Source organism: Dromiciops gliroides, chromosome 6 (genome assembly GCF_019393635.1).
Source record: "Dromiciops gliroides isolate mDroGli1 chromosome 6, mDroGli1.pri, whole genome shotgun sequence".
Lineage (NCBI taxonomy): Eukaryota > Metazoa > Chordata > Mammalia > Microbiotheria > Microbiotheriidae > Dromiciops > Dromiciops gliroides.
The window spans coordinates 47,404,753-47,430,260 of NC_057866.1; the positions used below are offsets into that span (position 1 = coordinate 47,404,753).

Genomic DNA, 25,508 nt, shown 5'->3' on the forward strand with positions numbered 1-25,508 from the left:
TCCAAAAGGCAAGACAAGATAAGGGACAGCTTGAAATAGGGAATAGAACCCTGTATTTAGAGTCAGATGACCTGAGTTACTTATTTAAGACGGGGGCGGGGGGGAGGGAGAAGTCACAACCTCTCTGGGCCTCAGTTTTCTCATTTGTAAAATATAAGAGGATTGTCCCAGATAGCCTCTAAGGATCCTTCCAGCTTTAAATCTATTACCTAGAGTCTTAGCTTTTGAGAATGCAGGTCATCTTGTCCAAGATGGCATCAGAGGAGGACTTTAGTGAAGAAAATGCTACCTCTCATCAAAATTCACCATGACCAAATGTTATCTTTCATTAAAAAAAAATACTTTATTATTTCTCTTCTGCTTGTCTTTATTTCCATTACCCTCCCACACCTGTCTGAGAACAGAGCAGGCTCAGCTTAAATGAAAAAGGTTAACATACCATAGACATAAAACACTGAGGACCATCCAGTATATTGCACAAGAATCCCAGCTAAAGGCATTGCAATCACAGCTCCTGCATAGGAACCTACAACAAATGGAAGAACACATAGGAAATGAATAGACATTGTTGACTTGAGCTCATATTCCATGGAAAAGGAGAGCAAGTTACTTACCACAAAATGAAGTGGTTGCTAATCTGCTCCTTTCTAGAGGAGGGGCCCATTTGCTCCATATTCCATGGCAGGCAGGATAGGTGACTCCCTGTAGGGGGAAATGGGGGATGGGAATCACTGAATACTGAGAAATTGAAAAGCAGAACCACTTCACTTTTTTGCATTTTACCTACAAGCTAGTCCCAAGTTGTTCCCATATACAACTAAAAGTTCCTATCTCTTTGTCTTTCCTGCCCTCAGTCACTTTGGGTCTCAAGAGGGAGAAGGCCTATTTTAAGGTAACAATTACATCTACCCTGCCTCTCCAAGATTTTCCCATCATTTCAATTTTTATTTAGCTCCAGCTTAGAAAAAGTAAGCTAAGACTTTTATGCAGACCCATAGTTCTTCTGCCCCTCCAGGCATTTCTCTGCAGAATTTTGGAAGATAATTTTGTGATATGTCAATTTTTCCATGCAGATCATTGATTCCAAAATGAAAGGGACAGCCAGGATCCGTTGCTGATCTCTGATTTTTGAAGCTCAGACTTATGGAGCAAAGCAATTACCAAGCTTCGTTGATTATTTCTGAGGCTTAATGACCCTAGCAAAACATTTAACTTCCTCCATGATTTGTATTCTTATTTGCTAACTGTAGGGCCTTTGTCAATGATTTAAAACATTCCTCTCCCTCACAAACTGACATCAAATAAAAATAACATTGGCAAAACTCAGAATTACTGTTGTATTTAACCTAGAGAATTGGCTGTCCCTTCCATTTCTAGACAGCAGGAATCTGTTTAAGGGAACATTAGCTTTAATTAATAGAACAAGATCAGAAATGGTATTCATAGTTTTTCCCAGCAATTTACTGACTCAAAACATTTTGTTATTCCAGTTCAACAAAGAATTTGTGTCTGTACAATGCCAAAATAACTAATCAAAAACAAAATTTTTAAAGGAGTCAATTCTTTGAAAACTGTCACTTATACCAGTGTTTGAGCATCATGAAGACAGATCAATTGTAAACTGACCTGTCTTCATATCCTTTGTGTTATCTTTCACCTCTTCCATTTCCCTCAGCTGAAAGAGCCTATCGGTTACCAAGTCTTCTCAATTCCATCTGATCCCTCTTTTCTCTATCCACTGCCATCACTCCAGTATGAGTCATCTTTATTATTCACTACTTCCTTAACCCTTCCCTGATATATCAAGTCAGCAATTAACTTTCCCTAGACTTTAGAGAGGTAGCATGATGTAGTTGAAAGGATGCTTAATCTGGTATTAGAAAAACTTAAGGTCAAATATCACTTCTGATTTAGCTGTATGACAACATAAGTCATTTAAATCTCCCTAGTATTCACTTTCCTCATCTGTAAAATGAGACTAAGGTACAGCTTGGTGGTTCAGTATATAAAGCACTGGCCCTGGATTCAGGAGGACCTGAATTCAAATCTGACCTAAGATACTTGACATTTACTAGCTGTGTGACCCTGGGCAAGTCACTAAACCCTCATTGCCTCCTCCTCCCCCCCAAAAAACGAATGTAAAATGGGACTAAATAAAGCCTGTAACAAAATAAAGTCTATATCTGTGATTTCATTGATGAAAACTCCTAGGGGATGAAACTTGACATTTATTCTGTAACTTATAGTTTTAGAGAATTGACTAAAGCACTGAAAGGTTAAGTGACCTGCTCAGAGTAGCAGCCAGTATGTGTAAGAGACAGAACCTGGGCCCAGGTCTTCCTGGCTTCAAGTTTGGTCCTATCCATTATACCACATTGCCACCTATAGTAAAACTCTAAACAGAGTCAGCTGTTTGCATGTTCCTAATGTATTATAAAATAATAACTGACATATTGACATAACCCTTTGGGGGGAGTTTATAAAGTTCTATTGGTAGGCAGATAGATGAGAGAGAGAGAGAGAGAGAGAGAGAGAGAGAGAGAGAGAGAGAGAGAGAGAGAGAGAAGTGCATATGTATGTATAAAAACAATGTGTGGCATTTAAAAGTTATGTCAAGAGACATAATTTCTAGGTAATTTAATTATTTTTATTAATAATGTCAGCATTTTAATACAAGGATGATCATTTGGCCATCTCTGTCATAGACCAAAGACCATCATGGTGTCAGGCTTATGACGTATATGCCTTTGGAACAGAGATGTGTTCTCTAGTGTGGCAATAAATTCTGATTGACTAGCAATGTGGGGTTGACTTTACAAAGAGAAGTGGGCTTTCTCCAATGAGGGACTGAAAGTGACATTATGGTACCCTTGGACAAAAAGAGTATCTCTATACCAGGACCACACCCAGCCTTGGGAAATTTAGATATAATGATCTGTATCCACCCAAACTTGATTGAAATGAATTGATTTTAGACTAGAGATTCCTTGTAAGGTTGGGTAGGGTAAGATAGAGGAGAAGATTAATTAGCTCAGCTTTCAGAGACTGAGGTTTTGCAATGAGGATAGAGAAAAGGGGGACCTCTGAATCTCCTCAAATCATTAGTTATTAATAATCATTTCTCTCATGTTCATGTATATGTGCATATATGTAATGAACCTCACCACTACAGTGTGAGATATGTCAGATAGGCATTACAGTGCCCATTTTAAAGAGAACACTAGGTACAACAAGCTTGTTTATGGTCACATGACTGATAGGTGTCAGAGGTGTGATGTAAACTCAGGTCTTCCTGCCACTAGAGAATAGAATTCGGAACAAAGAGTAGTGATTGCAAAGAAAAATATTTAGGCTTTATACAAAGAAGAAAAATAACCATTTTAACAATTAAAACATCCAAAATAGGAAAGGGCTGGCTTCAGAAGTAGTAAATTCCTCATCATAATCTTTGAGAAGAGATTTGATGGCCACGTGTCAAGAAGATTGCAGGGGCCATTCTTTTCAGGCATGGAATGAACCAGATGCCACTGAAGTAAATTCCATCTCTGAATTTCAGTGATTCATAACTGCAAGGTCAACACTCTTCTATACATACCATAGCATCCTGTTAGATTCTGAACTCCTTAAGGACAGATATCCTGACCCATATAATACTTATCTCTCCCCTGGGGGACTGTGGTGTTAAGCACAAAATAAGGACATTGTTGAATGGCGCTATATTGCTTTTCAATCAGTAGATTTGGCATTGTATAGACATAGCCTTTTACCAAGTCTTCATTTATCAGTCAGAAAAGTTAATTTGTTCATTCTGTTTGTTGTCCAACAATTCCATACCTCAACAAGCCCTTGTAAGATCCTAACAAATATTACACAGCCATAGTGCACTCTAGCTGCAGATGGGATTAGCATATTGAGAGTAGAGGTGAGGAGTATGGCAGCTCCAAAAACCCTGCGAAAAGGAAAGAAGAACAGAAGACAGAGTGTTACTAAAAAGATCTCACACTTTATGAAATTAGCAGAACCAAGAAAACATTGTACATAGTAGCAACAACATTGCGTGATGATCAATTGTGATCGACTTAGCTCTTTTCAGCAATACAATGATACAAGACAGTGGCAAAAGACTCATGATGGAAAACGCTCTCCACATCCATAAAAAGAACTATGGAGTACTATTTCCACTTTTGTTGTTGTTGATGTTTCTTCTTTCTTGTGTTTTTTCCCTTTTGTTCTGATTCTTCTCTCACAACACGACTAATGAGGAAACATGTTTAACATGATTTTGATGTATAATCTTTATCTGATTGCTTGCTGGCTTAGGGAGGGGGAGGGGAGAGAGGGTGGGAGAAAAATTTGGAACTCCAAATCTTACAGAAATGAATGTTGAAAACTATCTTTACATGTAATTTGAAAAAATAAAATACTTTAAAAAAATCTCACACTTTAAGTGCTCACAAATTCATGTTTTTGGAGTAAATGAAAAACCTATTGGGAAATTACCTTTAACACAGATTTTAAACATTGAAAATGTTCTATACTTCATTGAATGATTACTCAGTCTTCACATATTTGAGTGGTTCTTGATCTGATTAATTTTGTTCTTCCCTTCAACAAAGCAGATTGCAACCATCCATGTCTGCCCATCCTGTGTGACTCTTGTTCATATCCTCCCTTACATATGGCACTGTAAGACCATTCAACATAGTAGATGCCTTACTCAGCTTCTAACATCTCAAAGATACCAGTGGAGCGGGAGAGCTGCCCACTTGTCATTCCTCAACTTCAAATAGAGAAATGGACTATATTTCTTAAAACACATTTTATTATTCAAATACACTGAAGAAAATGAGTCCATTGGCATTTGATAAATCTCATTTGATCAATGTATAATCACATATATGTTTGCAAATATAGATGCATATATTTTATACATTTTACATTTATGTATATATGTTTACAAATATATATGTATGTGTATTCATGCTATTCCAGCACACTTTAATACTACATATATATGGTAATATATACATATTTATGTATGTATACATATATATGTATACATGTGTGTATACACACACATACATGCATTTGGGGAGAGATGGAATCCTTTTTTTTTTTTTTTTTTTAGTGAGGCAATTGGGGTTAAGTGACTTGCCCAGGGTCACACAGCTAGTAAGTGTTAAGTGTCTGAGGCCGGATTTGAACTCAGGTACTCCTGACTCCAGGGCCAGTGCTCTATCCACTGCACCACCTAGCTGCCCCTGGAATCCTATTTTTAATGTTGAAAGAAACCCTACATAGAATCTCTTTTGGAAAGGCAGTAAGAAAAACCCAAAGACCCAGGTGAAAATCTCTGATCTACTAGCCACATCCTAGTTATGTAATCTTAAGCAAATCCTCAGAACCTCATGTCCCATTTTGGTAAAATGAAGATTTTACCACTGTCCTGTCTACCTCACTAGATCATGGAGAGAATCATATAAAATAATGAAGCTAAAGACTTTTGGGACTGCAAAGAACAGTTTGATATTATTATTAAAATAAAAATGAATGTTCTTTTATACCATCATTATTATTCTGTGTTTTTTAAATGTATACATAAACATAGTTTAGCATATCTTTTTGGAAGATATTAACAGAACAATGTAATTAAACCTTAAAACACCTTCAAAAAAAACAACACAGCCCTTGTTCTTTTTTAAAAAAGAATGTTATAGTGATACTCAAACTGTATAAAAAACCTCATTCCTTTAATTTAATAATCTGCGTAAACTAATCTGGTCAAGATGTTCAGGGATGAAAGACCTCTTTCAGGCTCTCTTCATGGTACAAGTTTGATCAGACCCATCTTGGGCCTTCCATTCAGTCTTTAATCATGATAGATCATGTATTAATAGCCCTAATTTGTATAGATGAGCACATTAACATGCAACTATTTGATGAGTGTAGGATTAAACAACATTGATCAGCTTCCAAAGTTTAAGAATTAGTACTAGGAATTTCTGAGTAAGGAAAAAGACCTGAAGTCTGTCTGTCTGTCTCTGTCTCTGTCTCTCTCTCTCTTCTCTAATGCAATCTATTTTGTAGCCTCTCTCCTCCAAAGCAAATATTCTCTCTACACAACCACATTACTCTTTCTCTGTATAAATATGCTTGACCTAGATTCAATATATTCCTTATCCTTTGATTTCAAAACTTCAGGTTGAGAGATTGAAATCTGCTTCTGATTCAGCCAATGACCTTAAGCAAGTCAAAACTTCAAGGCTTCAGTTAGTCCCTCTGTCAAATAAGAAAAGGACTCAATTACTTCTAAGGTCTCTTACAACACTGACATCCTATAGTCTATGAACTTACTAATGAAGAAGAAATGTTTTGCCCATTTCATCTAACTCCTGCTAAATTGTGGTTGTGTTTAGGTCATTTCTTGCATGGTGAAAATAAATGTAATTTCCCATAGCCTTTTGCTATGAAATCTGAGATAACATGTACCTTTTTATAATCAAATATATTAAAAGCTGAATTTAACTCATGGTTATACATAAAAAACAATAACAACAGTGTGCCCTGTGCCCCAAAGTCAAAACTCCAAATTTGAATTTTTTTGTGCCCCCAAGTAGTGTGTTGTATGAAGCAATGTTTTTTCTTTTGAGACTATAGGAAAATGATGGGTGTGGTGGGGATGGGCAAAGTATCCTTTTAGAACAAAAGTCATAATCAAAGGGCAATGGGGGAATTCCCTGGGAGTGAGGAAAAATGATATTTTTCTAGATTTATGTTTTTTTTTTTCCCTAGGAGGATTTAGGGAATAGAAGGAGAAGGTACGGAGTAGCCAGCAACGGATACCTTAACTTAGTGAATTTCACTTCCAAGTAGCCAGGCCTTCATGAGTATTTGGCTAAATTGTTATGACTATCTTCCCACAGATTCACTTCAATCTTCCAATTACCTATAGAAATACACTTGGATCATGGGCATTTAAAAAAATAACAAAGGCAAGTGAGTCAAGATATTGTAGAAACTTTACATTGCTAATGATTTTTTAAAAATATTTATTACAAGGTCCAATTTTCCCTTGAAATGTTTAATTTACATCCCATTTAGTTGGACCTAATATTAGCCTTTTCCAGGCCATGTAAAAGACCAAGAAAGAGAAGGAATCATGGTTGACATGGATGCGTGGTAATAATGGATGACAGAAGGCAGACCTACTAAGCTCTTATTTTGCTTCTGTTTTCTCTGCCAAGGAGAATGATTTAAAGTGAGGAGAAGAGAACAAAAATGATTAACAGGGGCTCAAAACTCAATGTATATGAAGAGATGTTCAAAGAGTGTTTAGATGTGCTCAGTGAGTTCGGGTACCAAGTGTAAACAAACTAAATTCCAGATTGTGAAAAGAACTGGCAGTTGTGGTTGGTTAGCCAATATGAGGAAGCTTTGAAGAATCACAATCAATGGAAGAAGAAAAAACGCTCTTGACACTGACATTGTCCCACCTTTCCAGAAAGGGGGGGGGTTCTTAAAACTATTAGTCAAGGAGCTTTACTTTGATTCTTGACTTCGTATTTTTTTATATTTATTATTAAAAGGATAGCTTAGGAGCATTTAGAAAGGAAGTTGTAATCATCAAGAATTGGTCATTTCTTATTTTAACCAGATCAGTTTATGATTTATTAAACTGGTAAATTTGATTTTAGAAAAAAACAGCAAAATTTGTAAATTATTCAAAAGCCTTGTGCTTGTGAATGTACGTATGAATATCATTAATATTCTTCAATAAGAAAGTTAGAAAATGTTGGGTGTGAAGAGCACATAACAACATCACACAAGAAAATAATGTGAGGATATCTTGAAAGACAGAAAATGATTGCTTATTGATGAGGAGTTTCAAAATTTGTGTTCAGTCAGACCATTAACTATTTAGAACTAAAGCCAATACCCATATCATATTAGACAAAAGGTTAAGATTAGGAGATACTACCAATACTTTCAACAACTTCTGTCCAACCTTTTCAAATAATTCAACATTAATGACAAAAAATGGAAAATTGAAAAAGGCAAAGATACTGTGTTTGATTGCCATTATTTTTTTAGAGTTTAATAAGTATAATGCTGTTCAACAACAAAGAAGCAAAAAGTATCCAGAAAAATATATGATCTTCTATCCAATTAAAGTGGTATTGATGCTGAAGTAAAAACTAGGTTAGAATGTAAAATTATTTCTAAAACCTTATGGAGGAGGATGACAGAAAATTATGATTGCTAATCTCCTCATGAAACACTGAAACCAGGATTAATAAATATTCATGTGAGAACCAAATAAGCCACAGTGCCTTAAAAGCTTTAGTAATAGCTTCCATGTGGACAACACATAGATGCAAAAAGATAAAGAAATTGTTAGTGTTTCAGTAATGTTTCAGTAATGATTATTGATGACGATCAAACTCTAACCTCTCAGTCTATGATGTGTTAAACAAACAATAGAGTAGAAATTACATAAAAAGAAATTGGAGAGAAGAAACTGAACCAGACCAAATACAAACTGAAGAAATCTATACTAGAGACAAAATGATATTAAAAGCATTTAAGGATATTTTAAGGAATGGAAAATAACAAAAACAAAGGAAAACTGAATAATAGTAATCACTACAGATCAATCATCACCCCTTACTCATGATAAAAAAGTGCTCAAGAAGACTTTAAAACCATCAACTCGTATGCCTACTTGATCATCTTTATAAAATCTTTATGAGAATGATCTACAGACATATCAAGATTATACTTGATGAGAATGTTAAAAGAGGATGGGTACTCTTTTGAAGATGGTTTTCTACAGCAGATCATATCTTTGTGGTCAAATAACTGGATAAAAGATAAAAAATCATATGTTTATTGTTGTTTGATAACACAACCTTAAAGACTATCTTCCAATAAACATACTAAAGTTAAGATCATCCAAGGTTCCTTGAAAAATGGAACTGCAAAAACTTATTCATTTTTATAACTCCATTATTATTGACATCAAGCAAAGCATGAGACAGGAAGATGAAGTCTCACCAAATGTACTCATCACTGTCATAGAGGTTGCTATTCTTTGGATCAAATGGGAAGGTGAAGATGAAATCGTTCAGTTGCTCTTATTTGCAGATCATGTTGTGTTAATTTTGTCAAGTCCCAAAACATCACAGTACCTCCTTTTTGAGTCATGGTTGCTCAAAATACAATGGCCTAATAAACCATACATGAAAAACTAAAAGGATAGAAATAAATATCTTTCAGAATATGGGTTGGAAGGCAAATCCATTGAATTAGTTCATCAGTCCATATACTTGAAAAAAGGTATTGTGGAAGTACAATTAGCTCTAGAATTGAATAAGAGAGTATTCTGGATTTTCCTTAGGAAATTTCATATGCTTTTAATTACACATGAAACAAACAAAATTAAAACATTTGTTCTCCTTAAATTTTATTTTTAGTCTGAGAACAGCACTATCTTCAATAAATCAAAATTTTTAGATGACCCAACAGGTACCAAATAGCTTCATAGAAGTTACCAATAGTCTGCAACATATTTCTAATGATGACCTATCTACACCCAAGAATTGATGTAAGGAGCATTTTATATGAAAAAAAAATGTATCGCTAAAAAGGGAAGTGGGTCAGTCCTGTGGTGCTATGGAGGAATAACAAAGAAATAACTTGAGGGTTATGCTCATTTCTGTGAAATACAAAAAAAAACCTAAAAGAAGTCCTTCAGCATTTAGGGAAGGTTATTAATGAAAAATCAATGGGAAAAAATGGATAAGAGTCATATGGGATGAAAAGGTGTGGTTAAGTTGCAATTGGCACCAATGGAGAAGATACACAAATCATTGAGATCATAGATTTTGTGGAATATTAAAGTATAGATTAAATCGTAGATGTAACACATTAAATTTACCACTGGCATGAAATTGAGAGGGATATCTAATATATTGGATGACTTGAGAAGATCCAAAAATAGGAGAAATATAATAAGATGAAATGTAATAGGGATCTATATCTATATTCATCTGTGTGGGTGGGTATGTGGGTGTGGGTATGTGGGGGTGTGGGGGTATATACATAATACATACATATATGTGTATATATACATATGCATGTGACCTTATATCAATATATATATAACTTTATATCTATCTATATTTCTATAATCTCTATCTCTGTATCTATATAACCGCATATTAATTATACAAGTACAAAATGGAGGGTGTGTGGCTACAAAAAATGTGAAAAAGGAGGATCTTCGTGAACTGCAAGTTCCATATAAATCAAGTTTTATTTGAAGCCAAAAGAGCAATTGCCATTTTAGACTTCTTTAAGAGAGGTACAGTATAAAGAGAGAAGTGACAGTACCAATAACATTTAGTTTGGACAGCCCAGATCTAGAATATTACACTCAATTCTGGATACAACATCTAATAAAGTCATTGACAAATTACCTCATGTCTACATAAGAATGATCAACAACTAGGAAGGTAACTAGGAAAAATACCATAGAAAAAATTTTTGGAGGCACTAAGAATGTTTAGCTAAGAGAAGACAGTAGAGTCATCATGATTGCCTCAAAATATTAAAAGGAATATAGAAAAGAGCTTAGCATTGTTCCATTTAGCTCTAGAGAGTAGAAGTAAAGACAAACAAATAAAAGTTATGGAGACCCACAATTTAAGGGGAAAAAATTATTGAACAATTTGAAGAATCCCAAACAGGAATAGGCAACCTCATGAATTTTTTGGGTTTCCTATTTCTTGAAACTTTAAACAGAAGCTGGATGACCACTTCTCTGGGCTGTTGTAGAACAAATTCCTGTTCAGATAAGGCATTGGAATAGATGACCACTGAGGTCCTTTTCAAATGAGACATTACACGATTTTGTTATGTATATTGTACTTTAGTCTCTACAATGCTTTTTCCCTTATGATAGCTCTGTGAAGGAGGTATCTGAACTATTATTTCCTTCATTTTATATGAGGAAACCAAATCTCAAGCAAGTTAAATGATTTGGCCAAGGCAACACTTCAAATTCTTCTGACTCTAAGACAAATTCTATTTCTTCTACACCCTACTAACATTTTCTTTTCTGATTTTCAAACCCCTTTTCCTTGAAGTTCTCTCTATTTAGATTTGATAAGATCTTTTTTATGTCCATTCTTGCAATAAACTTAATTTGAAAAGGTATTGTTTTGAGAGTAAAACTATATGGTTTCAAATCTCTGTTCTACTAGTTATTAATAGCAATTTTTTTCACGTCACTGAATGTTAGTTTCCTCAATTGTAATGGGGGTCAAATTAGAATATCTCGAAGTTCCTTCTTGTTCTAAAACCTATGATTGTAATTTTTGGAGCACCTATCTTGTGCTTCACACTATGAATATTAGTTATAATTTGTACCATAAGTATAACTTTGAGTAACATCTTTAACCCGTATTAAAATGTGTACAAAACCATAACTAGTGAAAGACAAAGTAGTTGGGTATGTGACTGGTGTATTACAGTAACGGGGGACTTTAATAAGACTTTTTATAAATGCAAATATTTTCAACACCAGAAAAGTTCGATTTTCTGTGAAGTCTAGTCACATGTCTTACAGGGAATGTGTTTATCTGATAGATGGTAATGCAGAGAGGGTTAAAAATTTAAATCTAGGGGGACACAAATTAGAATGTTTTCAAGGACACACAAATATCTTTTCTCTGGCTTGTTCCTTAATACATTTTGACCACAGAAGTCTGGATTGAAACTCTAGGGACCTTAGTAAATGCTTAAACTAAGTACCTCAAACTTCCAGGTGCCACTATTCATGTTTTTAAGGAATAATAAAAATAATAGTTAGTATTTGTATAGCTCTTAGCATACTATACTATTTATATATTCTTTACTATGTTCCAGGCACTCTGCTTATTGCTTTCCAATTATTCTCTTATTTGATCCAGATAACAACCCTGCAAAGTAGTTGCTAATATTATTCCTAATTTACAAATGGGGAAACTGAGGTCAAGAGAGTTTAGATGACTTGCCAAGGGTCTTAGATCCAATAAGTTTCTAAGTCCATTATCTGAACCCAGGTATTTCTGACTCCAGGCCCAGTGCCAAGGGAAATACTCCAGGTCCGCTATGCCAATAGGAAAAATAATTGATGATCAATGTGAAGAAAAAATAGGTTTTTATTTTAATCATGTAGATAGCCTTCTACCTTGGCAGAGAGTGAGTTCCCCAAGTAGAAATTCCAATGGACAAAAAAGAGCTCTGGCACATCCTACCAAGTAAATGTTCTTCCTAATGTGCCTGGTTTCTCTATCCTTGGAGGATCATGGTTGCTAAGTTGGAAAAGGCTCATAAATAGAAGTCCATCTACCAGGAGATAATTCTTTTGGCCACTGCAACTAATGAAGACAATTCATGATAGTGTTAGATGGCATATGTACTTTAAAGAAATCATAGCTTTCTGAAAACATTCAAATAAATATCAATAGGTAAGTGCTACAAACTTAGAGCCCATGTATAATTTCAGTTTGAGGGAACCCCAGTGGGTTAATCTCCTCATTTTACAAATGTGAAAATTGAAGCCTATAGAGGCTTCAATTGGCCAAAGAAATTGGCCAAAATTCCGGAAGGCCAGATGGCATTCATTCTATTGACTACCAGTAAAATGACTTGTCTCCTCTCCTTCAGTAGCCCATCGAAAACCCTCCACACACTTCATATCTAAGAGCATTTCATCTCAGTTCTTACTGTGGTTACTTTTTCTAATTTGGCAAACTCATCACAGTATCTTTAGATGCTTGCAGATTTTAAATTTCTTTTACCATCCTTATATTTTCCATGACTGATCAATATGTCTTCAAAATCTTTCAATCACTCTGGAGCTTATTTTCATCAATTACTAGCCAAATCAATGTCATATCCAAGTAATTAACATTTCTTGTGATAAAAAGTCTGTTCCTTTAGATAATAGCTATCTAGAAATAATTTACACTTTTTCTGTCCCTTGCCCGCCCAGCCAAAAGAGAAATTTGGATCTCATTTAATATTAATTCAGCTGATAGCTATTAAATGTAGACTTTATGCTAGGTATTGGAGGGAAGGGAACGATTTAGACACAGTGCTTATCCTCAACTGAGAAAGGTATGTGTATACACACATATATACACCTATACGTACACAACATATATTTGTGTGCATATATGGCCACTTGATCATTTTAATTGAAGGCTCAAAGTAGATTTCTTGGGCATGAATTTGGCCCTCCATCCTAATGAAATTAAACAGAGAACTGCCAAGTCTAACTTTATTTTGGACTGCAGAGACATTCCCTCAGTATCCAACAGTTATTTCATAGTATATGGGCATCTCAAATGTGTGTGTGTGTGTGTGTGTGTGTGTGTGTGTGTGTGTATATATATATATATATATATATATAGAGAGAGAGAGAGAGAGAGAGAGAGAGAGTAAATATAAGAGGCAAGAAAAGGGAAAGATCCCTTTGTGCTAAGGTCATCAAGAAGGGCTTTACAAGAGAGGTGGTTTTTGAGATGGACCTTGAAACATCCATATGATTTCAATGTGGTAAAATATTCCAGCTGAAAAGTAAAGAATGACAAAAGGTGAAAAGAAGGTGGCAAATGTGCATACAGAACATATCAAGTTCCATTTTTGCAGGAATATGTAGTATATGGGAGTTCAGTAGTGAAAAGTAATTCTGGAAAGGTAAATTGGCACTAGATAGTTGATGATGTGGGAAGATTTATAGACAGAGTGCTGTTTGATGCAAAGAAGTGGAGAAAGAATAGAGGAAGGAGAGTGGATGTTGGGCAACAAGGTCGTTAATTGTACTATGAATGAAAAGGAAGGGATAAATCAATGAATGGACAAGTATTTGTTATGCATCTACTACATGGTAGATTCTTGGGATGTGAATATACTAAATGAAACAATTCCTATGTTCAAAGAGTTTACATTCTAACAATGAAGACAATATGGATATACATTAGTTTATACAGAACAAATAGAGTACAAAAAATACAGCATAATTAGCTACAAGAAAAATTTGGAGGGGAGGGCAACAGCATATGAGAGGAGAATGATGTACAATGGAACTGGAGAAATTAGTTGTGGACAGCTTGTATTTAGGGTCCTAAAAGCTAAAGAGAGGAATTAATATTTGATCCTAAAGGGAGATACTATAGTCTACTGAGTAGTAAAGACATTTGAAAAGACAGATGAGAAAGACCTTGTGAAGGAAAAACTGTCAGAATTTGGTCATTGTTTACAAAGAAGGGACAAATGAAAGAGGAAAGAAGTTAAGGTAACCCCAAGGTTTCAAGCCTGAGTGAATAGAAGAAATCAGGAAGTTAGGGGGAGATGAGCACTTGAGAGGGAACATGGTAAATCTGTTGAGTTTGAGAAGTTAGGAGGTCATCCAGATGAAAATGTACTGTGGGCATTTAGAAATATATAAAGGATCTAGTCTATCACAGTAGATCAATACACAATGTTGATGATACTGTGTACAATGTTCTTCTGGTTCTGCTCATCTCACTCATCATCAGCCCACACAAGACCCTCCAGGTTTCTCTGAACTCCTCCTGCTCATCATTTCTTACAGCACAATAATATTCCATTACATTCATATACCCCAACTTGTCCAGCCATTGCTCAAGGACCAATACCCAGAAATAAGGTCAGAATTAGAGATAAATATTTGGAGACAGAAAGGTGATAATTAATGCTATTGTAAGTGATGACTTGCCTAAAGGAGGGGTGGGTAGATAAAGGTGAGAAGAGAGTAAAGCATAGAAACTTGAAGAGCACTCACATATAGGCAGTATATCTAGGTACATATAGATACATATATGTATGCACACACATCTACATACATATATATATATATATATATATATATATGAAAAATAGGAACTAGAAGAAACACCAAAGGGATAATTAGAAAGCTAATAAAAGATCATAGTCATGTAGTGTAATAGAACAACCTCTAAATTCCATGATTCTATTAATAAACAAGAGGATTTCCAATTCTTGCAGCAAAATATCCCTGATTCACATGGTCCTTCAAACATTCCTCTTGAGGATTCCATTACCATCTTCCAAGCAATAATTTGCTTTCAGAGAGGAAAAGAAAACATTGCCCACCCAGGCCACTAGCTTGAAATGTGAGAGAAAGTAATTATATGTTTTGAAATATCCTCAAGATGTGTGCCTGTCTCTTCTTCCCTTCCCTTCATGGACATGAACAGAATTTAGCTAGATGAGCACATGGGAAGAGGTGGCAGGAAGGAGTGGTTTGTATTTAACTTAGTTCGGGAAAGACAGAAGCAGATGGCTAGGCAACATGTAGTTGCTAGATTAGCTAGATATCTGGTAGTTGCTAGATATTTGGGGTAGGACAAGGGGACTTTGAGAAGTTCCAACATTCTAACTAGCCATTATATGGATCACTTAATCATTTTAATTCATGGCTCAGAGTGGGTTTCTTAGGCATGAATTTGGTCCTCCATCCTAATGAAATTAAACAGGGAACTGCCAAATCTTTATTTTGGACTGCAGAGACATTCCCTCAGTATCTAACAGTTACTTCACTATCTATCTATCTATCTATCTATCTATCTATCTATCTATCTATCTATCTATCTATCTATCTATCTATGCATTTCAAATAGAGAAAGGTTCCATATACACCAAAATATTTGTGGCAGAACGTTTTATATTAGCAAAGAACTCGAGACAAAGATGATGTCCATACCCTGGAGAATAGGTAAACAAATTGTGGTACATGAATATGATGGTTCTTTCTTGGGTACTCCTCAATTTTCTCACTACCCTCTCTTGATTGCTCAGTTCCCAGGGGTTCAACTGCTATCTCTATGCAGATGACTCTTAGATCCATATATGCAATCCTAGTCTTATCTTCTCTAATCCTGCCCCTCATCATGCACTTGATTTTCAAAACATCTTAAGTAGCTTATTTCATTTGAGTTCCCTACAACCCTGAGGTCATATACCTCATCAAGATCTAATGAACATTTTGAACTGATTAGCTCAAATTCAGTATGCCCCAAACAGAAGTTATCATACTACCATCTTCCAAATTTCCTTACCACTTTTGAGATTCTCACCATCCATCCTTCTAGTTACCCAGGTTTGAAAGCTTAATGTAATCTTTAACTCCTCACTTCCATTCACTGCACATATTCATCCAATTGTTAAATCTTCCTGGTTTTTTTTTTAAGTCCCTATTATCTCTTCACTCATATGAGCCTCTGTACCAGTTCAGACCCTCATCATTTCTCACTTGGACTAATATGATATCCTCCTATTTGTTCTCTTTGTCTCATGCCTTTCCCCACTCCAATCTTCCACATAACCACCAAAGTGCTTTCTAAAGCATGGGTCTGATAGTGTCACATCCCTCAATAAACTTCATGGACTCCCTATTACCACTAAGACCAGATATAAACAACTTTGATATCTAAATCTTCACAACCTAGATCCTTCTGGCCTTCTCAGTCTTCTTACACTTTTTTCCTCTCTAAGCATTTTGACAGTCCAAGTATATAGGCCTCCTTGGTATTCCACACATACAGAATACTTCATCTGTGCCTTTCAATAGTTGGCCTTCATTCCTAGAATGTGGACCTTCCTCACCTCTACATTCCAGAATCCCTACTTTCCTTCAACATTTAGATCAACCACTGCCTTCCACATGAAGCTTTTCCTAACCCCTCAGATGCTACTACATTTGTTTCCAAGACTATCTTTTATTCATCTCGTATTTTTTATGTTTTCTCCCTATTACAATGCAAGCACCATAAAGGTAGTAACTATTTCATTATTTTTTTGTATCCCCAGAACTTAGAACAGCTCCTGGAACACAGCAAATGCTTAATGAATATGTGTTGATTGACTGGCTAATTGATTGATTAATTGCATAGCACTGGTTCATAAGAAACAATGAATATGAGAGAAACCTGGGAAAACTAAGATAAACTGATGCCAGGTGAAGTAAATAGAATCACTGTAATCTCAACAATGGAAATGAAATGAACAAGAAAAGAAGAAACAGAATAAAACTGAATGCTAAAAATGAAAATTAATTGTTAAAAATGGTAAAGATTAGGGATGAAGAAATGAGCAGAAAATGCATCTCCCTTTCTTCTTTGTAGGAGTGGGAAACTACAGGTATGGAATACTTTATTGACCATCAGACTCAGATGTTTTACTAAACTGTTTTGCTCTCCTTTTTTTTCCTTTGTCACATAGGATGGCTCTCTGAATAGACTTAGGGGATGAATATATTTGGAAAGGAAGGTGATGTTAAAACAGAAAGAAAGAAAATGGGGAATAGTTAGGTGGCGCAGTGGATAAAGCAATGGTTCAGGATTCAGGAGGATCTGAGTTCAAATGTGACTCTTGACACTTACTAGCTGTGTTACCCTGGGCAAGTCACTTAACCCTCATTGTCCTGCCCCCCAAAAAGTATATCAATAAAAGAAATGTACATGGAAGCAAAGAAGGAAGCAGACATTTATTAACTACCTACTATGTGCCGGACACTATGCTAAATATATTTTACCTCATTTGATCCTCTAGCAATCCTGTGAGGTAAGTACTATTATTATCGTTATTTTACAGAAAAGGAAATAGAAGTTAAGTGATTTGCCCAGGGTTACATAGCTAATAAGTGTATGAGGTGGAATTTGAACTCAGCTCTTCCTGACTCCAGGCCCAGCACTGTAGCTATTGTGCCACCTAATTGTCTCATTATGATTAACACCTCACTACCTTCATCCTCATTCCTTTAGTTTTTACCCAGACTCGTTCCTGCGTTTCAGCAGGAGACATAATCTGTCACGGTCCAATCCCATGATATGAATGACCATGCAGTCATTTTGCCAGAAGACAACCACACATCTCCCCACCCATTATATGTAAGAGTGAATTATTCCCTTTGGAAATACATGGCTAAAATTATTTCTCTCATTTAGAAGTGATTCTAAATTTTAAGTGTATCTATTTCTTACTGCCCGGTCTGATGTTCAGCTGAAAACACTCGATATGAAATGATGGACAAATGGAGGACAGAAGGACCATTGCTACTGCCCCTGAGGTAGGCCAAGTTCAGGAGAGATTTCTTTTGTTTGTGCTTCCTTTCCAATAATCGTTTTAGTCCACTAATCATTCATTTCTGAGAGCTCTTTTAATGGGGACAAACTGCTGTTCTTTGTACTTTTATGTCCTTATAAGACTCACTAACTGTCTCAGAATAAGCACAGATCAACAGCCCTGGACAAGCTTTCAGAATACTCCTGTGGATAAATCCTCACTTGAGACAGTTGATGAGTTCAAGTGCATGGCCCACTTTGGCCTCATCCTCATCTCCTCCAAACAACACTGCAGAATCTTCTAAATTCTACTCCCATTAGACTTCTTGTCCATCAAAAAATTACTTTTCACTCTGGAAAACATCTCTTGTGGTCTGCTTCCAAAATTAAATAGGTGATGGATTGTTCCCTTAACAAGATTTACCACCTATAAATATTTAATATGGTTGAGTATATTATATCACAGTTGTTTTGCAGTAATAATTTTCCTTTTATCTGGTGCTACCCTAGAACAAATGAAATGAAAACAATCTCTAGCTTTAATGGACAGTGCAGAACACACAAGATCAGGCCTTTATCATGACTCTTCATCTCCAGTCTCTGGGCCTTTGCATGAGCTATCTCCACACCTGAAATATACTCCGACCTAACCTTAACCTCTTTGAATATCTTGTTTCCTTTAAAGCTCTATCCATGACATATAGTTGACCCTTTTCCTGAGCTCCATAACTACTAGTGCTTTGCTCCCCACCAAATTATGTTGCATTTATTTTTTGTATATATGTTGTCTCATCAAATAAATGTGAACTTCTTGAGAGTAGGGATTGTATCACTTTGGGTTTTGTAATCCCACAATGATTGGTGAGCTGGAGCTTAATAACAGCTCGTGTATTAATTGATAGTCAATGTCAAATGGCATTAGGTTTGAAGATTTTTGGTAAACTGAAGCACTACACCTAAATCAGTATTTTTTCCAAAGGGATTTTAGATATTACACTTAGAGTATCTAGTGAAAAGTCCATCATTTGTACCATAAGGAAGCATTGGATAGATTGCTAGACCTGAAGTCAGGAATAACTGGGTTTGAATAATAATAGCTAGGATTGGGGGCAGCTAGGTGGTGCAGTGGATAGAGCCCAGGCCCTGGAGCCAGGAGGACCCGAGTTCAAATCTGACCTCAGACACTTGACACTTGCTAGCTGTGTGACTCTGGGCAAGTCACTTAACTCCAATTACCTCACAAGAAACCCAAAATAATAGCTAGGATTCATATAACACCTTAAGATTTGGAAAGCACTTTATAAATAGCATCTCGTTTTATCCTTACACCCTTAGCAGGTAGGTGCTATTATTATAGCCATTTAACAGACAAGAATTCTGTGTGACATGCTCAGTGTCACACAGCTAGTAACTAACTCCAACACAATTTGAACTCAGATATTTCTAATTCAATGAAGTAGCCAACTCAGCCTCTGGTAGGAATAGAGGATCATGGGTTTAGTGCTAAAAGAGTCCTCAGAAGTCATTCTGACACTTCCTCTCCCTGTGTGACCTCATACAAGTCGCTTCACTTTTCTCATGCTCAGTTTCCTCATCTATAAAAAGGAGAATAATAACACTGCCCTCAGTGCTGTAGGAAACTCAAATGAAATTAAGTATTTAAGGTGTTTTGCGAATCAATCAATTAATAAGCATTTATCAAGTACATAATCTATTCCAGGGACTGTGTGAATCAGGGAATACAAAAGAGGCAAAAAACAGTCTTTTTTTCCCTCAAGGAGCTTACAATCTCATGGGAGAGACAACATACAAATATACACAAATAAGTCATATATATTTATGTATCTGTGTATATATATGTACATATGTTTGCGTGTATATATATATATAGGTATGTGTATATATACATATATACCTTTATATATATGTGAATTCTTTTTTCAGGTTAAAAATTTTTATTTATATTTTTGTGTTCCAATCTCTATCCCTCTTTCCCTCCTTCCCCTCCCCCTTCCTGAGGCAGCAATCAGATATGGGTTATGCATATATGATCATGCAAAACATTATCATCATATTTGTCGCTTAATGAAAGAATGTGAAAAATAACCTGCTTCAGTCTGTTCCATCAATATCAGTTCTTTTTTTGGAGGTGGATAGCATGTTTCATCAATATTCTTTTGGGATTGTCTTGGATTATTGTATTGTTGAGAATAGTCAAGTCATTCACAGTTCTTCATTGAACAATATTGCTGTCTCTGTGTACAGTGTTCTCTTGGTTCTGCTAACTTCCCAATACATCATTTCATACATGTCTTTCCAAACTTTTTTGAAGTAAAACTGTCCTTTCTTACTACAGAGTAATATTCCATTACTATCATATACCACAGTTTGTTTAGCCATTCCCAATTGACATATGATTTCTGTGTGTGTGTGTGTGTGTGTGTGTGTGTGTGTGTGTGTGTGAGGCAGTTGGGGTTAAGTGACTTGCCCAGGGTCACACAGCTAGTAGGTGTTAAGTATCTGAGGTCAGATTTGAACTCAGGTCCTTCTGAATCCAGGGCCAGTGCTCTATCCACTGCGCCACCTATCTGCCCAACATATGATTTTTTAAAGTAATCTATAAAAGCTATCTATTATCATGAGAATTAAATCACAACCTCTTAGTTTTCTAGGCTGAAGTATCAAATTATTCTCCTTAATACATGTAATTGGGAAATTTTAAAATAAAAATACAACATAAATAATGTTAATTTTTATTTTTCTAGGTCAATATGTAGTAGAATGATTTTGAGTTTGACACCTCTGCTCTAGGCAACTCTCTAAGACAGCAAGAAGAGAGAAGTTAACCAACCTGTCTCCACAGAGACAGTTTGCTCATTCAGACTTGCCTATACTTCTGAAATAAAAAATCCACTTCCCATCCCTATTGTCATAATTGTTATTTCAATTTCCTTTTCTAAATCTCTACCATCAAGATCACCACTGACTAATATTTATTACTCAAATATTCTCTTTATATGAAAAATATTAGAGAACTAAAAAAAAATTTGGTACAAGACTTATCAATTAAATGCAGCACTGCTAATGTGAGTTATCTAGTTTTTTACATGCCTCCCAAATTTGGGGGTGGAAAGTGGGAGAGGGAACTACTAGTAGGAAAGGGGTGAAGAATTTTAACTTTGAATGTCCCAAACAGGGAATCTGTATTGTCAAATTTACCTTACTTCTCCCCAGAATTTTGGAAGAGTAGACCAGAAGTGTCTAACTACATGAGGCCTACAACATTCTGAGTTGTGGCTCAAACAAGATTAAAATTTAATTGGAAAATATTTAACAAAATAAATAAAAATGCAATAAAACATAGATAATATCACATTTTAAAACTAAGTTAATATGTACTTGGCTGTGATCCTTATGTATAGATCAGTGGCCCTCATTTCTATTTTAATTTGACATCACAAATATAGACCATTTCAGAGCAAATTTTATTCTCCTTTCTATTCTCTGGTTAGGGTCAGGTTATTCATGTAACTTTGCATTTTCCCTTCTGCAAGCTACTGTCTAGAATCTTTCATCTTAGACTGGTTGGGAGAGATTCAGGGAAAGGAGCAAGAAATAGTCCAGAGACTTTTACTTTGCACTGTCTTTTATTTTGTACTATAACACTAGAGAACGTGTTTCTGTTTGGTTTCCGATGATCTGGAAGTAAAAATTTACATGCTATTTTAGGTTTATTTTTTTTTGCAATTTCTTTTATTTAATTTGGTAATCCATTGAGATTACATCAGGCACTTGCTCATAATTTCTCCAAAGTCTAGCTGTTAAATTTGTTTGTAATAATGTAGTATACCTGAGAATGGCAATGTCTTCTTGCATTACAGAAATCACCTCTCTCCAATTCTAAAGTAATTGTTAGTGACTTCTGACATTTTAAAAGTCTTTGGTTATATATTATATATATATATATATATATACATATCTATATATATATACATATATGTATATAGATATATATTGCCTGCTGTATGGGGGAGGGAGGAGGGAGGGGAGGAAGGGAGAAAAAAACTTGAAATTGTAAATCTTATGTAAACAAATGCTGAAAGCTATCTCTACATGTTACTGGAAAATAATAAAATACTTTTATTTAAAATAAAAAAAATTAAAAGTCTTTGGTTTTCTCCCTGTTGTTCTAAAAATGGGAAAAATATATTATACTACCAGTATCTTAACGTATAGGTTTGTTGTGAAACTCAAATGGGATAATATCTATAAAGTACTTAAAGCCCTATATAATTTGGTCCATTTCATTTTGTTCAGTAAAGTTTAGATAAAAAGACCCTATAGCAAGTGACTATTCTACTATTCTCCTTTATTCTTCTTAGGTTATTATTTTTATATTTTGCACTTGGACCACTGCTTCAGTGGATAAAATTATTGACTTTTGTAATTGAACAAATGTAATAATATTCTTCTGTCGGTCTCATCAAAAGAATATCTGTGGGGCAGCTAGGTGGTGCAGTAGATAGAGCACCGGCCCTGGAGTCAGGAGTACCTGGGTTCAAATCCGGCCTCAGACACTTAACACTTACTAGCTGTGTGACCCTGGTCAAGTCACTAAAACCAATTGCCTCACTAAAAAAAAAAAAAAAAAAAAAAAAAAAAAGAATATCTGTAACTCCATTAGCACATAGGCCAACAGAAATAATATGGACCTCAGTCTCTTCCCACATGATTTTGTTCTCCTCTGCTAGACCTTTATATTTTGAAAGTTTTTCACTCTATGTATCTTGAAGACAATGAGTATTTGATATTGTGACAACTATTAAACATATTGTTAAGTTTTACAGATGCATATTGTATCTTGACAATTATGGGCCAGCAGTTCTGTTTGTAATAATGCTCCAATTCCAGTCCATGTTATTAGTTCTCAAGAATACTTTGAGTTCTTTTTTTTGTAATATTGGGATTTGTCATTTGTCACTATTTTAAAGATAATGAAGTACAGTCTTTTTTTCATTCCACTTCTTAACTTTTTTGATTGGGTTTGGATTAAAGAAATGAACTTGAGACAAGTATCTATCCTGCTATTATTCTTTTACATTTATCATTCTACTGACTATTGCATAGGTGGGGAAAAATCTGCTTTTTGTAGTTGAATCAAAATATTAGGACATAAGCTTATACAATAGAGCTTCACTGAAAGCATCCTTGATATAACTCTTCTAGCAAGCAAGACAGCAGAGATTATATGTCATCTGTTCTCACCTGATGCTGATCTTATTATCATTAGGAATGCTATTAACCATGATAACAATAAAACGGTTTAGGTTATGTCTTGGTTCTTTTGCTTTCCAATGAGAGTATATAATTTTAAAGAGTATTGCCATGCTTCAAGGAAAAATCTGACTTCATACTGGGAAGCATTGCCTAGGAATGAAAGTGTCTGCTAAAGGATTTTCACACAAAGGCTTGAAAGATGTAAATCATTTGAAAATTTTGTGAATCAAAGTTCGCAAAAATATTTTGACAGCCCACTTCCATTAAGAGGCATTCAGCAAAAAGAAAAATGAATACCAAATTATAGTAAACAACACTCATTTCTGAACACTGAACTGAACCCAGACTTTCTTTTTCTTTCTCTTGTATTTTCTTTCTTTCTTCCTTTCTTTTTCTTTCTTTCTTTCCTTCCTTCCTTCTTTCTTTTCTTTTTCTCTCCCTCCTTTCTTCCCTCCCTCCCTTTTTTTCCTTCTTTCCTTCCTTCCCTCCCTCCTTCCTTCCTTCCTTCCTTCCTTCCTTCCTTCCTTTCTTTCCTTCCTTCCTTCCCCCCTTCCTTCCTTCTTTCCTTCCATCTTTTCTCTTTTTGTTTCTTTTTTAGCAGAGAACTCTACCATACTTTTAATAAAACAAAAGAACAAAAACCATCTATTGCAAATAGACACCAAAAATTCACTTTTTTGTTAATGAGCTGTTGCTTTTTATCTTCACTCCCCTTCCCTAACACATACATACTCCCATGCTAGCCATTGAGCTTTCCCATATAAAGAAGAAAACAGTAAAACAAAAGTAATAACCCTTCAGAAAATGTATACAACATTCTGGACCCATAGTACACCATTTCTTCTGAAAGGAGGGAGGTGGGTTTCATCATCTATTCTCTCAGATCAAAATAGATTACTTCTGGAGGCAGCTAGGTGGCACAGTGGATAGAGTACCAGCCCTGCATTCAGGAGGACCTGAATTCAAATTTGGCCTCAGACACTTGACACTTACTACCTGTGTGACTCTGGGCAAGTCACTTAACCCTCATTTCCCTGCAAAAACAAAAACAAAACAAAAATAGATTGATTCTTCATTTCTTTAACTTTTAATGCTTAAACTACACACACACACACACACACACACACACACACACACACACACACACATATATATATATATATATATATATATATATATAAGCTACTGAATTGAAACATCAGAATGCTATCTAAGCTGAATCACAGGCAAATAGCTATGCTTTAAATTTGTGCTTCTCACAATTGAAAGCAGAATTTAATGTATTTAAAATGTCCTCCTAGTGTGAAGGCAAGTCCTTGGTCAGATTTGAACAATTTAACCAAGGGGTACAGAAGCCAAGGAATGTAACTTATGTGTAGAAATACTGATTTAAAATTCCCTCTCACGAATGAGCTCATAGATTTAGAGCTAGAAGAGAATCTCAGACATCATCTAATCCAACCTCATTCTTTTACAGAGGAAGAAACTGAGGCCCATGGAGTAAAGTGGCTTGCCCAAAGCCATTGATAATAAGTGGGAAAGCCAGGATTTGGACTTGATCATATAGCTCCCAATTCAGGTTCCCACCCCCCACCGATTCATTGCACCAAGCATAAAAATCAGATTTTCATTGAATGCTCCCTGTGAATAAGAATTGGATGTATTAATTTATTAGAGAAATCTTCTGTAATGTGAAAAGATTGAAAATCTCTTTTGAATTTTTTGTTCTCTTTCTCATTTCCTCTGTGGCAAATGACATGTTCAAGTTGGATGCCATTGAGAATGTTCAAGTTTCAAAAACAGATGGATAGTCACATCCTTATCTTCCTTTGGTGTATCAGATGTGAAGATGGAAAAATACTGTGGAAAAGACTTTTTCTTTTGTCTATTACTGAACAAAATCTCTGGGACTTAAGGTTGTATCATGTCTCCTCTATCTCACTAAGTTTAATTCCAGGTTCACTAGCATTGGTAAGGAGAGATCATAGATACCTAAAATAGTAGCTAGCACCAGGAGAGGCACACTGTAATTAAAAACTGGTCAACCAGTATTGGAGGGGAATCAAAGGCAAGTCA

General features: G+C 35.4%; 1 protein-coding gene across 1 annotated transcript in view; it reads right to left on the bottom strand.

Moving 5' to 3' along the window:
• Nucleotides 1-25,508, bottom strand: part of SLC17A6 (solute carrier family 17 member 6) — a 64,710-nt gene that overhangs the window by 23,716 nt on the left and 15,486 nt on the right. Inside the window, exons 4-6 of the mRNA XM_043971310.1 lie at nt 3,835-3,949; nt 615-702; nt 440-526 (exon numbers count right to left, since the gene is read on the bottom strand). Coding sequence (XP_043827245.1) covers nt 440-526; nt 615-702; nt 3,835-3,949 — 290 coding nt within the window. The remainder of the gene's footprint in view (nt 1-439; nt 527-614; nt 703-3,834; nt 3,950-25,508) is intronic.